This window comes from Prionailurus bengalensis, chromosome B3 (genome assembly GCF_016509475.1).
Source record: "Prionailurus bengalensis isolate Pbe53 chromosome B3, Fcat_Pben_1.1_paternal_pri, whole genome shotgun sequence".
Lineage (NCBI taxonomy): Eukaryota > Metazoa > Chordata > Mammalia > Carnivora > Felidae > Prionailurus > Prionailurus bengalensis.
The window spans coordinates 12,117,023-12,132,813 of NC_057355.1; the positions used below are offsets into that span (position 1 = coordinate 12,117,023).

The following is a 15,791-nucleotide window of genomic DNA, read 5'->3' on the forward strand; positions in this document are numbered from 1 at the left end:
TGTCCCCCCTCTGCTCGCTCTCTCTCTCTCTCTCACAAATAAACATTAAAAAATAAGTAAATTGAAACATGTTTGACATATAAAGTACAAATATAAGGTGTATAACATGTTACTTTGATATAGTTATATACTGTAATATGTTGTCATTGTAGTGTAGTTAGCACCGGTATCACATTACCTAATGATCCTTTCTTTTTAGTGGTTGGAGTCATTAAGTTCTAGTCTCATAGTAGAGTGGATGAGTATATGATATTGTTGTCTGTATTCACTATGCCATGCATTAGATCTCTAGGGATCATTTACTACTCATTACAGTTTGTACTTTTAAACAACATCTGTCCCATCCCCACATTTCCAGGTAACCACTATTTTACTTTGTGTTTTTATGAGTTTGACTTTTTTAGATTCCACATATAAGTGATACTATACAGTACTTGTCTTTCTCTGTCTGACTTAGCACAGTGTGCTCGAGGTCCATTCATGTTGGATATTTGACATTTTTAAAAGAGCCAGTGGGTTATCTCCATGTCTTCAGAGGTTTTGACCAATGAGATTTGTTTTGGTATGATTATGAACTCCTCAATAAGCAAATTTGTGCTTCATTCTGTGACAGGTATTGTTTTACACTCATGGTTAGAATGGCTCCATTTTTAGCTGGGAGGAGCTTATTCAAGTTGGTTCTGAGGCCTTTTGACATAATCCTCGCAGTAGTTGATAGCTTTTTGCTTTCTGAAATAATAAAATGTTCATGTTCATCTTGTACATTTCCTGCCCCAGAACTAGAGTCAGCCATATATCCAGCATGCTCTGCATACTATTTTGTTGGAAAATGGAATTTGGAGACCACAAATTGGCTACTAGAGCTGTTATTTGCAGCTACATTGGACATCACTCATGGGCTTTTTCTGTGGACAGAATTAGAAAATTTGTTTTTAAACAGAAGAAAAATATATCATGATTTTTTTTTTTTCACTTAAACAGGACAACATAGAGATTTTATTTGACCTTAATAGTCTTAATACCCCTACCAAAAATTTGACTTCTCAACTGCGCCAACCTAATTCATACTACACACACAGCTTTACAATAATTATAATGCAAGGATTATTGTCAGTATTGTGAATAACAAAAACAGGTTAAGGGTTTTTTTTGTTTCTATTTTGTTTGTGTTCCACTGGAGGGGCACTTGGGTGGCTCAGTTGGTTGAGTGTCCCACTTTGGCTCAGGTCATGATCTAATGGTTCGTGAGTTCAGGTCCCACATCGGGCTCTGTGCTGACAGCTCAGAGCATGGACCCTGCTTCAGATTCCGTGTCTCCCTCTCTGTCTCTGCCCCTACCCCACCTGTGCACGCTCGCTCGCTTGCTCTCTCAAAAATAAATAAAATTTAAAGGTATATTCTATCAGAAATGGATAAGAGTCTTAAAAGCACTTGAGATCCTTTGTCTTGTGGATATGCTCCTAACTAGATACAATATTTGATTTCATTTTAGTTTTACTTTTTAAAGATGACTTTGCTTAATTTTTCTTCATAACTATTTATAATATTTGTAGAGTTCCAAGGGCACAACTACAAAAGCTGGCATGTTCAAATATATCTAGCTTCTATCCTTGTCCCCTTCATTCTAGGCCTTTCTTCCCTTAGGTGATACCAAGTAAAATTCTTAATGTTTTTCTTTCCTTTATTTTCTAATTTTTAAAATACAACCAAATACATTTTAACCATTTTGCTGTCTCCCTCCTCCTATATAAACAGCATACTGTATACATTTTTCTGTACCTTTTTTCACTCAATGATGTGTGCTGAAGAACACTCCATAGTAGTTTATAAAGATACTCTCTTCTTTTTGCAACTGCATAATATTCCATTGTCCATTTGTAGCATAGTTTATTCAACCAGCCCTCGTGGAGGACATTTGGATTGTTTCAAATACTTGACTCTTTTTTTCTTTTTTAATCTATTATTTTTGAGAGGGAGGGCAAGTGGGCGAAGGGGCAAAGGGAGAGGGAGGCAGAGAATATTAAGCAGGCTCCACGCTCAGTGCGAAGCCCCGTATGGGGCTCGATCTCACAACCGTGAGGTCATGACTTGAGCTGAAATTAGCAGTCTGATGCCCAACTAACTGAGCCACCCAGACAACCCTCAAATACTTTACTCTTACAAACAGTACTACAGTGAAAATCCTTGAACACTCTACTTTGAGATAGATTTCTAAAAGTAGGATTGTTAAAAGTGTAAAGAGGTTTCATTACTCAGAAAAAAGCACTTTTAACGTTTTATAGTGTATAGTTAAAGCTTATATATGGATATACATAAATACCTATGTATTTCTCCTTTTCTCTTTTAAAATTTAGATATAAAAGATAGTTACCATGAGCATTTTGTCATATAAAATGTCCTTCTACAACAGTTTGTAAATGGATACATAGCTTCTGTCTCTTGGTAATCTTTATTTAACTAGTCTCCTACTAATTGGCAACTTATGTCCATTTTTATGTTGTGATAAAGAGTGCTTCGGTGACAGTCCTTGTTTCACATGTGTGTGTATATGTACATATATTTCACTGTTATTTCTTTTTAATATTCCTGTGTTCAGTCAGGTTGAAATGCCCAGTAGAACATGTTTACCCAGTGGTTAACACTCTGAACCAGACTCAAGCTGTGAGCGGTTCTGGTTGGGCGGCAGGAGATGCAAAGTGAAATATCCCTCCATGGTTTTTAACGGTCCTAGGCCTTTTTGGTCTTTATATTTCCAGTAACTTTGCTCTCTTTTATAATCTGATGCCTCCGATTCTCTCTTTGAATTGAAGGTCATTATTTTAATTTGCAGATGGATTCTGACCAGGAATTACAAGGCTCTTGCCAAGGGAACACGAGGCAGCACGTCTGGTTTCCTGAACATTGTGATGGAATTGAAAAAATGCTGCAACCATTGCTACCTAATCAAACCCCCAGAAGACAGCGAGCGAGAGAACGGGCAGGAGGTTCTCCTGGTGTGTGGCCACCTTGTTTGTAATGAAGTCCTCAAGCACTTCAGTGTCTATAGATGCTTTTTATTAAAGTCTTTTCTTTCCTCCTTTGATGACTCTTCATGGAGCATCAAAAGAAGCTTTAAAAACAGATGAGGAAAGTTAAATAGGAGAAGTATGGAAAGCATAATGTCGCAGATAAACCAGGTGAAGAGCATTTCAGGAATTACTTGTCAGCCAGACTATATGGGGTTTCAGCCTAAAGATGGGTTTAAAATTTATTTTGAGAGAGACAGAGAGCGAAACTTGTGCGAGAGGGGCAGGGTAGAGAGGATGGAAAGCGGGCTCCACACTGTCAGTGCGGAGCCCAGCTTGGAGCTCAATCCCACGAACAGTGAGACCATGTCCTGAGCCGAAATCAAGAGTTGGACACTAAACTGATTGAGCCACCCAGGTGCCCCTAAAGATGATTTTAAAAATAGGAACTCTTCAGGGCGCCTGGGTGGCTCAGTTGGTTAAGTATCTGACTTCGGCTCAGGTAATGAACTAACAGTTCACGGGTTCGTGTCCCACATCGGGCTCTGTGCTGACAGCTCAGAGCCTGGAGCCTGCTTCAGATTCTGTGTGCCCTTCCCTTGCTTGTTCTCTGTCTCTGTCTCTCAAAAATAAATAAACGTTAACAAAAATTAGAAATAAAGGAACTCTTTGTGATTAAGGGCAAATTGAAGTATGGGTTGGTGTGTGATGATTGGAATGTCTTGTTAATCTCCAGTCCCTGATCAGGAGCAGTGGGAAGCTGATTCTATTAGATAAACTGTTGACAAGACTTCGAGAAAGGGGGAATAGAGTCCTTATCTTCTCCCAGATGGTCCGAATGTTGGACATCCTGGCTGAGTACCTGACTATCAAGCACTATCCTTTCCAGGTAAGGACGTTCAAGAATTGGAGTCCCTGCCTGCCTCTCTCCGGCTTATGTGCTTTGCTTGTTAAATTATCCTAAAGTTAGGAAACAAGTTTCCTAGCTGGAAACAAATTGAAATTAAGGTTCCAGGAGGGTCTTTATGTTTATTTCCATACCTTTAAGCTACCCTGTAATGAAAATGGTCATGTGAGGTCATTCTGTTTTGGGGGCGGGCCGGTGGGGGGGCAGTAAAGAGGTGAGTAATAGAGGAAAAGCAGGCAAGAGAAATGTGTTAGATGGTTTCTTATGGCCCCATGTCCGGGGTAATAGTAGAGAGGAAGGAGTGTGGACCTAATTACAGAAGTCCAGTTCCTAGGAAGAAAGAGAGAGGTGATAGTTCTGTGTGTTCATCCCAGAGGAAGCTGACCCTGGCTGTGAGGCTGGGACTCAGAGGATCAGCGCATGTGAAAAGTTTGCTGGGCCCTGAAGCAGGTGGCCCCTCTCTTCTCTGTGGGATTGTTACCGTGGAGTTTTGTTTTCACTCAGTTATCTCCTACAATGTAAGGAGAAAAACCAGATAAGAGGGAGAGGAGTTTCGTCAGCACAGTATTTTTTTGGGTATTAGACTGTGTGAAACTTCTCTCCGATACATTTATGGACGTGTGTGCTGTTTATCTTGACTTTTGGCATAACCTTTAAGTGCTTTGATGTTTAAGATTGTCTGGGAAATATTCTTTCTTTGACTTTGAGTGGATGGACTCTCCAACCAACCTATGTAATTAGACTGGTATTGAAGAAACTTGGAGTTAGTGATTGTTTCTTAAGAAGGCCAAGCTTTAAACTCACTAACAGATTGTCTTTCAAAATGCCCTGAAAGGTGTTGTCATATCCATAATATCTTGTGTGGTCTTTCAGCAGCTGTCTTAGAATGTGGTTTAATACTGTGGTTATTATTTAAGAAATCAGCACGCTGCATAAAGACCGTTATCTCTCAGTGTGTCTGACGAGCTTTCAGGTCAAGCTCATCATTTGATATCAAGTAGAACAAAAATTCATTTCTATTCTCCGAAGGGAATGTTAGACTGCAGTCTACTTGGGTCTGGCATGGCTGCTGTTTTCTATTAATGGGAATTATAAAGGAGAGCATTTAGGTTCTCTGATTTCAAATATAGGCTCTGAACCTGCCATTTAAACATATATTTGGGCTAAGGCTTTGAACAGAGTCGGTAAGTAAGAAAGGAGAAAGAGGGTTGCCAGGTGTGATCTGACGTGTGTTTCTGTGGCTCTGGGTCTGGTCAGTAGAGCTCTGAGCTGGGGAGGTGTAGGTCCTTCCATGGACTATGTCCCTGGCCACTCGCCCATCACTGGCCAGCTGACATCATCTCTTGGGTCAGTTTTGCCTTCTGTGAAATGAGATATTTTGTTCATCTCAAGTGGTGATTGTAAGGGGAAGACATGTGAATATGATTTTAAAGAGTAAGAAATGCTTTATGTGTACAGATGACAGGTGACAGTTCTCAAGTATTTTTTTGACATACGGTTTTCTATGGTGACATTAGGATCTAGAACTGACACATACTCTAATAAAAGAACTAGTTAATGCCAGAGGCTCTCTTGAATATGCGTTTTGGCTGCTTAAACATTTTGCTCTGATTTCAGAGTGTAATTTTTGGAAAAGCTGGGATATATGATCAACTTAATTTTAACACTTTTAATGTTATGGCAAAATGTTTCCAGACAAAATTTTTTGGTTTGTGTAGCCCTTAATAACTGTGCACCTTGTAGTCGCATTAGCTAAGAAGGACCATTTTCTGTATGAGCTAGTTATTAGGTGACCAGTGGTACAGTGTCCTGATCTCTTTAGTACCTATAGATGTAGGAGCAAACACAGCTTCTGAGCACAGCTTGAGTATTGCCATCTTTCTCCTTATAGGCCCCAGCAGCCATTCTGATCCTTGGATCAACCTAGATAGCCCTTTGAATCCAGAAGTTTCTGACCTTGAGTCTGTAACTGGAGAGCTTGGGCAAGTAGGATGTGCTGCTTAAGCACAGTCCCCTGACAGCATGTTGCCAGTGCATTCCGGTTATTTTTACTAAGTGGGTGTTGTTGGAATGATAAAGGTTGCAAGTCTGGTGTTTTGTTCAGAGTGTAGCTGATCTTCCTACCTTATGATTTTCTTGTGGTTTATTTTTACAGCGTCTGGATGGTTCCATCAAGGGAGAAATCCGAAAACAGGCCCTGGACCACTTCAATGCAGATGGGTCTGAGGTATACCATGCATGGCTTTGTTATCTGGGCAGCTTGGGCTCTGTGTCCAGGGGAAAGCCTTTCAGGCTTAATAGATTTCATTTCAGAAACAGTTCGCTGTAAATTTCTCCTGCTTTGAGAATGGAATGAGAAATCACTAATATAAAGGATGCCTCTTAATTTTGTTTATTATTCCAGAAAAGCATATGCATGCTTGTTTATCTCCCCTGGTCCGGATTACTGACAGAGTAGTTCTAATATCAACTGAGTGTTCTCTAGTCACTTCCAGATAGCAAAATTTTGGGCCTGGGAGAGCAGCAAGGCAAGGGTTGGGGACGGCTGGCCTGTGGGATTAATTTTACATGTGTGTTACATCAGAAGGTTCTGATATGTACTTTTTTGGTGACTGAGGCTTGAAAAATACATTTGCCAGGTCTCATATTTGTTGGATTGCTGGTACGAGATGGCTTAAATTGTGTTGTCCACCTTAGATTTGCATTCTTAAGTATTTTGGTTTTAAGGCACATATAGAAGGGGTGCTTAGGAAAAGTTAGAAACCATAGTAATATTGTGGTTTGTGCATATCAGACTGTTAGATGCTGTGGGATTTGAGAGAAGCTGGGGAGAAGAGGTTTAGTGGAGAAAACACTGTAGCCCCGTGTGCGGGTAAAGGCATCAGCAGAGACAGCCAGAAGTAGAACTAGAGTTTCAGAGAGAACATGAGCGCTTCTGAAGCCTGGGCCACTACTTTGTGTAGGTAGAATGGACTGAACATTCTGCTTTCTTTTGATTTTTTTCAAGTCCGGTTTCTTAAATTGACGTGTCATGCATATAAAAAAGTACACACATTTTGGGGTGCCTCGATTGTTAAGCGTCTGACTTGAGCTCGGGTCACGATCTCATGGTTCTTGAGTTCGAACCTGCATTGGGCTCCGTGCTATCAGTGCAGTCTCGCTCTCTCAAAAATAAAAGTACGCACATTTTAAGTATAGGGTTTGATGAACGTTTACAAAGTGAAAACACCCATATAACTATCACCAAGAACAAAAAATGAAACATAACGTTTAAAGTTATAAAGAGTTCTCTTATGTCTTTTTTTTTTTTTCCATTTAAATTTTAGTTAACAATGTTCTGCTTTCTAAAGGGCTAAATGCTAAATTCTTAGTGTTTATGTCTGTTTCTCCAAAATGGTATGTCTTCTGCCTCTAGAACTGCACATCGTAGTCCTAGTTAGACAAAAAGTATTTTGGCTTCTTTAGCCTAAAATGTTAGTGGATTAAATGCAGTAATCCACACACAGCAATCACTAGGCTCCTTGCCTGACACATAACTAGTACTCAGTAAATGCTAGCTATTTTTATTATTTAGTATTTATTGAAATTGGTTTTGTGTTCCCTACTCTTGGTTTAAAAAATAATATGAGGGGTGCCTGTGTGGCTCAGTTGGTTAGGCATCTGACTCTTGATTTCAGCTCAGGTCATGATCTCATTGTTCATGAGATGGACACGGGCTGTGTGCTTACAGCACGGTGCCTGCTTGGGATTCTCTCTCCCTCTATCTCTGCCCCTCCCCTGCTTGCACATTCTCAAAATAAATAAATAAACATTAAACATATTTTGAATGTTTCATATTACCTTCTCTCAGAGAAAAGCTAAAGTTGCCGCTTTTTTTTTTTTTTTTTTTTTTAATCTCAATTCTTCACCCCATGGCTGTATATAAGATACAGGTTTTCTACCATTTTTTGTTTTTTTGTTTTTGCACATCTGAGCCTTTTTTATTAAGAAAAATTAAATACTTTAACATTGGGGGGAAATATGAGATGCACATTTAGAAATTTAGGAGATGGTGAAGAGTACAAAGAAGAAAAATTGTACAAAACCCCCATTCCTGAGACAACTGGCTGCTCACATCATTGGGGTGTGTTTCCATTCATAATGAATGTAACTGTTTATTTGTATGTTTACCTAATTGGATCCTTTTGCATATAGTTGTCACTTTTCATTTAAAATTCTGTGAGCATTTTCCCATGTCATTAAAGATTAAAAACATTAATTTCTAGTATTTTCTCATGCTCATGCCTTTATTTAACCTAATGATTAAACCTGATCACATACTTTGTTGTCTTTGGATGTGTAGTCAAGAGCATATGAGCATTTAAAAAAGGTTTTTGGTATACTTTGCTACATTTCCCAAAACTGTTTATATTCATACTCCTTGTGCATATTTCCATTTTTATGTCACCCTTAGCAGCATTGAATTTCATTGAGTTTCTCTCTTCAGTTTGATAGTAGACACAAATAACATCTTATAATTCATATTATCTTTGATAGAGAAAATTGTTTCTATGATTAATTCAGACCCCGTGTTTTATTTGGTGTAGGTATCTCATTCTGAAGTGTCCACTGTTTACCTGTAGGCTTCTGTAAATTAGAGTGTGGCGTGTCGCTTGGTATTTGTATCAAGCATCATGAAGTGTGTGCCTCAGCACAGCTGTTGATCAGTCTTTACTGGAATTGTTTAAAGTTCTTCTGAGACCGCTATCTCTATTTTTAAAATTTTTATGGCCAAATGCTGGTGAGGGTGACTTAATTAGACTGTGGAGAGCTTTTCGTTGTGTCTTTGTATATTAAATACACTCATTTATCAAAATGCAACTCAGAACTACCAGTTTTTGAGTGTCACTTGTGTGCCAAAAAGGTGTCAGCCTTTGACATACATGATCAAATGCCCTAAAAATAGAAATCTGTTTGGCTTTCTTTTCTTCTGACTCACATAATTTATTCTCTGCCTCCTGCCCCATATTTTCTGAGCGCTCAGGTGCAGGCAGGTATACATGGCTGCTTATTCTCTATTATTGGTGTGAAAACGAGTATGTCAGAGCCTGGGTCTTTTCCTGCACGTGACTCTTCAGCCACACATTTTTTTGTGCTCCGCACATTTTTTTTCAGCTCCGTTTTTTTTGTGCGTGTGCCGTGCTGATCAGGGATCCTGTGCTTCTTGCTGGTCCCAGTGCATGTGATCTGTTGGTGCAGTGTCGCTGTGTTCCTCACCCACTTAACCGACTACCTTATGAGGCATAGTTCACCTTTACCCAGAAAATGAGTGTCTAGGCAACTTGCTGGAATGATCCCCTTGATAATGAAGTTTCTCTGGATTTTGTTAACTGCTTGTAACACTAGTTTTAGCCGGGAGAAAACACTAATTCTTTGGTTCTGGTTGCCTTATTAGAATCGACTTTACTCCTTAGTGTACTGCACTGACTCTTTCAGCTTAATGAAACAAAAATTCACTCTACCATCAAGTCCCTGACATTCTTGTAGCCTCCATAAAGTTTGTCCATCATATCTCACTTTTCTTCACACCTGCAGGGGTTTCCAGGTGTAAGGGCTTATTGGACTGTGAAACTGTTTCTGAGAAGGCCACTGCATAAAGTAGTATATTGCATTGTGTACAGGACTTCTGTTTCCTGCTCTCGACAAGGGCTGGTGGCCTGGGAATCAATCTGGCTTCGGCAGACACGGTCGTCATCTTTGACTCTGACTGGAACCCCCAGAACGACTTGCAGGCACAAGCCCGAGCCCACAGAATTGGTCAGAAGAAGCAGGTCAGTGGAGAGAGACATCTGGATGTGGTTTGGGGGAGGCGGAAAAGTGGGGGTGGGGGGTGTTATTTAGCCCTTCCAGGATGTTTGTAAAATGCTTTTGTCCTGGTTTGCTTTCATTTCCTTAAGTGTAGATGCCTGCTTGTTAATTAGTACAGAGAAGGCGTCTAAGGTATTTTGGGGCTAAGATGAACTTCTTAGGGAACTGTTCTCTTTTGGTGTTTGAAAAGTACATCACCAATGACTTTCAGGTTTACCCCAGGAAAGAGATTTGATGAATAGATTTAGAACTGAAATTTTTCTCTATTTTAATGTGGGTAAGTTGTTAAATAATCTAACATTGTTTAAAATGGCCTATTTTTATTATACATGACAGTGTTCGCTCTGAGCTGTGTTGTAAAAATACATGCTTGCTTTTTTTTGTTTTTTGTTTTTTGCTTTGAGATTCCATGTGAATCTCAAAATCTGCTCTAGTATCGGGTAACACCTAAGTTTCATATTCGGCCAGAGGTTCAGTTTTGGTGAAACTTTTCATCAGTGAAACTGATTATTCTTAGCAAGATTTTTATCATTAGAATAGGCTATAATAATAGTTCTTTAGAGGCAGTCTTATTTAAGATTGTAACTGGTTACGGTAAAAATATTGCATCTACTCAAGCCACCTGTTTGGATGGATGGCTTATAGTCATTTCTGGTAGGAGAGTAAGTCTTTTTTTATTTCTCTTCTTGGTTTTAGACAGAGGTAACTTTGTGTGTGTGTGTGTGTGTGTGTGTGTGTGTGTGTGTGTGAGAGAGAGAGAGAGAGAGAGAGATCTGGTATAAACATAACCTTTTCTCTTTGTGTAGGTAAATATTTACCGGTTGGTTACAAAGGGGACTGTGGAGGAGGAGATCATTGAACGGGCCAAAAAGAAGATGGTATTGGACCATCTGGTGATTCAGCGCATGGATACCACTGGCCGGACAGTTCTAGAAAACAACTCAGGAAGGTCCAAGTAAGTGCCAGAAAGACAGAGGAGGTGGTCAGAGCCAAACTGATTTTACATCAACAGTTCATAGAATTCATCCTTCTAATAGGATTCTCTACAACTGGTGTTATTCATTAATTACCTAGAAAAGGCCAATCCAAGACCACAAGATGTCATTTTCATTTTTTTAATTTCTTTTTTTGCCTCTCAGCCCTCTGCTCATGTGCTCTCCCTTTCTTGCCCCTCTGCTTGCCTTTTGGTTTTGTCTCCACATATGACATTTGACGCTGCAGCAGTGGCAGCCACATGCCCCTCCATCATACTTTCATCTCAGTGCGAAGTCGCCTTAAACATTTCAGTAGTGAGAATCTGCCAGATGGGGTTGGCCGCTGTTTACTATTGGTGAAAAATGTTTGTGTGGAGATTGTTACTTTTCCTACTAAAAACAGAAAGGCCTAGAAGGAAGATAGTCAAGTTTCAGTTGGTTTTATTTAGGAGCACAATTATTTCTCTGATTGAGTTTACGTTTTGACCAAATTGCTGAGTGTCTTCTGAGGCCTCCCTGCAGCCTCTGTCACAAGTAGAAGTCAAATGAGCCCTTCCCTAAAAAGAATATTTTCAGATCATTTTCCATTCAAGAGGAACCTAAATGGAAAAAGCTTGGTTCTTTTATTTTGGACCAAAGATGAGAGGTTGAAAATTCTTGGTAAACGATAACTTTCTGAGTCAAAGGACAAAGAAAAAAGAATTCTCTTCTTTCATGTTGCTAATTATGTTTCTTAACCCTGTAATGGATGAGCTGTCGGGAAAATAATTCATTTCTTAGTCTGCTGCTAGGTTAGCTTTACCAACACAGACTTATCCTGGGGATTAAAAAAAATGAAATCTTTGAGAGATCATTTTTCTTGGGGCAGAATTTACCAGTAATTTGACTCCTTTTTGAAGGGTAGCTATTTTATAGTAGAATTCCATAGAGGTTATTTGACATTCCTGAGAGATTACAACTACATTTTACTTCTACAGCTCAAATCCTTTTAATAAAGAAGAGCTGACAGCTATTTTGAAATTTGGAGCAGAGGATCTCTTCAAAGAACTTGAAGGGGAGGAGTCAGAGCCTCAGGTAATTAACAATGAGGAAAAAACGTTTTTGACAAGCATCCGTGGGAGTCTAAATTTTTCTGGAAGCAGATTTTGAGTCTGTTAGAGGTGTTTATAAAGAATAGTAATTACTTGAAGGGTATAGTTTTTTTTTTTATTTTTAATAGAGCTCAAAGCTCTTACTAAATAGAATAGGAAAGAATGAGAAAAGCATTTGAGGATTCTGTCTTTGCTCCTTTTCATTCCAGTTTTATTTCCTAAGTTCACCTTGTCATTTATATAAATAATAGTTTGAGACATTAGAGGTAAAGGAATAAGCTTGAGTACTGTAAAGGTAAATGAAGTATCAGAAAGGAGATTTGGTTTATTTGCACCAAACATCTGCAGTTCATGCTGATAACTGTTGACCATTTACCATATTGTATTGTTGGTGTCCCTTTAGGAAATGGACATAGATGAAATTTTACGCTTGGCTGAAACTAGAGAGAATGAAGTGTCAACAAGTGCGACAGATGAGCTTCTGTCACAGTTTAAGGTATGAAAATTATTGTGGGAGGAAATTCTCAGCATTGATTTATTAACTACTACTAATTATCTGTGAGTACTTCCTGTGTGCAAGGTGCTCTATGTTTAATTTACCTCAGTTGACTCTTACCTTTCTTCTCCCGAGTTCCAGGTGTGTGTATAGATAGTTATCGTGAGTGTAGACTATAGATAGCCTTCTGTGTGGAGGTAGTCGCTTACGTGGTGTGTCCTTCCCAGTCAGAGTCAGTGGATAGAGAAAAGTTGGTGAAGGGGCTTAGAATATGTGTCAATGAGATATGTGGAGAAGCAGATAGTGTGGAGCTCTGGAAAGTGTGGAAGGGGTTGTGGAGAGACATTAATAGAATCAGATGACAAAAGAGGTCAAAGGTATGAAACAGAAGGTGACAGAAAGCTCTTGATGACTTGGTGGTTTTGTTTTTTTTTTTCTTAAGAGCAATATAGAGTGGTGTCTGATACAACAAAATTAAATGAGGTCAGATCTAAGTGCAGAAGCTGGGCACCAGATGAATAGGAAGGAGGTGGCAGCATTGAATATAGACTTACTTTAAAAGCTTATAAAGAGTGTAGTGAAGGTGATTTATGAGAAGAGTCAAGGAAGGCAAGGGTTTTGAAAGATGTTGTCTTTAGGTTGAGGAAAGAGCTTGAGAATAGGGAGATATTGGAGGTTCTAAGGAAAGAAGGAAAATTTGATAACACATTGCCTTAGAAGAGAGTAGAAGGGATATAATCAAAAACATGGTGGTGGAGTTGGCCTTCAAAAGAAAAAGGAAGGTACGCTTCAGGGTCTAGGAGGGGAGAGAAGATGTGGGATTCCTTCCTTGGTGACTCTAATTACCAGTAAGTAAATAAAGTAGAAATGATTTGAGACAGCCATAGGTGGGGCCAAGAGTTACGGGAGGAACTGAAGGGAGGAGTAAGCTGAATTTAGAAGATAGGACTTCAAGTTGGAGCCAGTCAGCAGGGTCATATGACTTCCTTCAGTGGTACTTGAAGCCAGAGGGATTGGTTCATTTGCTGGTCCCAAGGTGGGAGATTGGCTTGTGATACTGAGGATTGTCCACGTGGCAAAAGTTTCCCGAATTCAAGTGAGAACATGGTTGAAAGGATTGGCTACAGGCTGCTTCCATACAGGTTAGAGAAGCAGGGGACATCTGAAGGTTCCAGTGATGGTTAAATGCAGTACAACCTTTAGGATTGTGAGAGAGATGGGTGAAGTGTTGGGAAGGGAGCACTAGTATGTGACGAGATCCAAGTTTGGCCACAGGTAGAAGTTGTCTCAGAGGAAGAACACAGAAGGAATTGAATAAACCAAAGGATCAGAGTAAGTGTGTTTGAGGCTCAAGGTGAATTATTACTGTTTGTACTGGACTCCCACTTCTATGAATACTACTGTCTTTTAAAAAGTAATCTTCACGATGATTTGGTCAAAATATTATGTGATTATTTAGGTATAATAATTTCTGCATATTAACAGGTTAATCAGAAGTGGTCAGCATATTACTGGTGACCCTTGCCTTTCTAAAGCCTTTTTGGCTGTTACATTTCAGTACCTGATCAAGTGATTTGATTAACAGTAAGAGTCTGTCTACCCTAGAGGGGCTTTTTTATTTCTGGAGTGTTTCAACTGAATTGACTTTGTTTTTCCCACAAATCCTAAATTATCCTAATTTAATATGTTGGAAAAGATAGTAAGCTTTTTGAGATAACTTAAGATTACTATTTTCTTAAGTAATAGTAATTACTTAAGATTACTATTTTCTTAAGTAATTGATATTTGGATACTTCAAGCCCTTTTACAAACCTAGGATGAAATAGATATTATTTTCTTCGTTTTATAGATAAGGCATCTTAGGCACAGAGGGGCTAAGTAGATTTGCTAAGGTGACACATATTAGAGTTATGATTACATACTAGGCAGGGGGTCTGGCCTGTAGCGTGTGGCCTTTAACCACTTCGCGCTTTAACCACTTCACTTCCCGTCTGCATGAACCACTGACATATGTATTTATATCATTTATGTTATTTTTATCTAGCTGTTTTAAAAGTCAGATCTAAAGTAATTACAGACAGTATTTAATTTAAGAGATTGGGCAAATGATTTTATAAAACGAAAATGTTAAATTTTCAGTCTAAGAAATTATACCTCTTGTTTTTGCCTTGGAATTATAAAAATCTTATCCTGAAGACCACAGTATCTTGTGGTGGAAGTTAGAATTAATTGTGGCCAAAAGTCATAAACTTCTGGCTTCACTGTCAGTTCTAAGTGACTTTGAGGAATGGAACCTCCAAAAGCTCTTTTGTACTTAATTATAGCCTTAAAGACTAGATGGGAGGATGTGAAAAGGATGTGAAGCCTGTGTCTGGGGCTTGCCCACCACTGCTCAGAGGCTGACCAGAGCTGTAGGATGTGTCTGTGTATAGCCACAGTCTGAGTCTTTGAAATGCGTACACTTAGATGATTTTTGTTCTGGTGTACATATATACATATACATAATACGTATACATACGCGTATACGTATGTGTACATATGTACAAATCGATGCCAGATGGTAAATATTTGATATGTCACAAATGGAATATTCTTCCAGGTTTGTTTGAATTTTTTGTGTTTTGTATTCTTGTTTTCATTTCTGAGAGTAACGTGCACTTTTGAGTGTATGAAATCATTGCATACCTTTAGTTTCTATACTTCGGATAAAAATGAGTAAGGCAGCTGGTTGGGTATTGATTGCTTCTGCTTTGAGTTATGCATTATTTCCAATGAGCACTACTTAGTAGCAATTTATAATTTAGAATGATAATTTCATAATGGATTGGTATTTAAGTAACTCTCTAAATTTTCCAGTTAGTATCATATTTGTGTATGATTTAACAACAAATCTTTGCATAAAACTTCTAAGACAATTTATATCTTTATATCTGTTTCCCTATTTCTCAGTAATATTTCTGATGAGGGTTTGGCAGGATGATTTAGGGAGAATAAGGGAGAGATTAGCAGATAATTGATTATCTGATTATGTAATATCACAGGAGTTCTGATATTACAGTGTCTTATTTGGATTAAAAATGCTGGCTGAGTTGGAGGTTTAGCAGATGGTGTTTGGGAAATAGGGAAATGTCAGTCAGGCAATGAGTTGTCCATTTGTTTGAAGGTTGCCAACTTTGCAACAATGGAAGATGAAGAAGAGCTAGAAGAGCGGCCTCACAAGGACTGGGATGAGATCATTCCAGAGGAGCAAAGAAAAAAAGTAGAGGAGGAAGAGCGTCAGAAGGAGCTAGAAGAAATTTATATGTTGCCTCGAATTCGGAGTTCCACTAAAAAGGTGATCAAGTGAGATCAAGATAGGAAAGTACTTCTTACTCTGCAAAGTACTAATTATTAAATTACTATGGAAGTACTGATTATTCAAGAAAGAGGCTTTACATTGTTGCCTTGACATGGGAGGAATATTTTAGAGTA

The 15,791-nt window shown here is 38.8% G+C and overlaps 1 protein-coding gene across 6 annotated transcripts in view; it reads left to right on the top strand.

Moving 5' to 3' along the window:
• Window positions 1-15,791, top strand: part of CHD2 (chromodomain helicase DNA binding protein 2) — a 122,716-nt gene that overhangs the window by 65,919 nt on the left and 41,006 nt on the right. For all 6 annotated transcript variants that reach the window (XR_006293183.1, XM_043554764.1, XM_043554767.1 and 3 more), the window contains 8 exons: window positions 2,831-2,993; window positions 3,742-3,894; window positions 6,068-6,139; window positions 9,573-9,722; window positions 10,566-10,714; window positions 11,711-11,807; window positions 12,228-12,320; window positions 15,484-15,654. Coding sequence is in view for 5 of the 6 variants with exons in the window: in XM_043554764.1 (XP_043410699.1) it covers window positions 2,831-2,993; window positions 3,742-3,894; window positions 6,068-6,139; window positions 9,573-9,722; window positions 10,566-10,714; window positions 11,711-11,807; window positions 12,228-12,320; window positions 15,484-15,654 (1,048 nt within the window). In the remaining variant the exon portion in view is untranslated. The remainder of the gene's footprint in view (window positions 1-2,830; window positions 2,994-3,741; window positions 3,895-6,067; window positions 6,140-9,572; window positions 9,723-10,565; window positions 10,715-11,710; window positions 11,808-12,227; window positions 12,321-15,483; window positions 15,655-15,791) is intronic.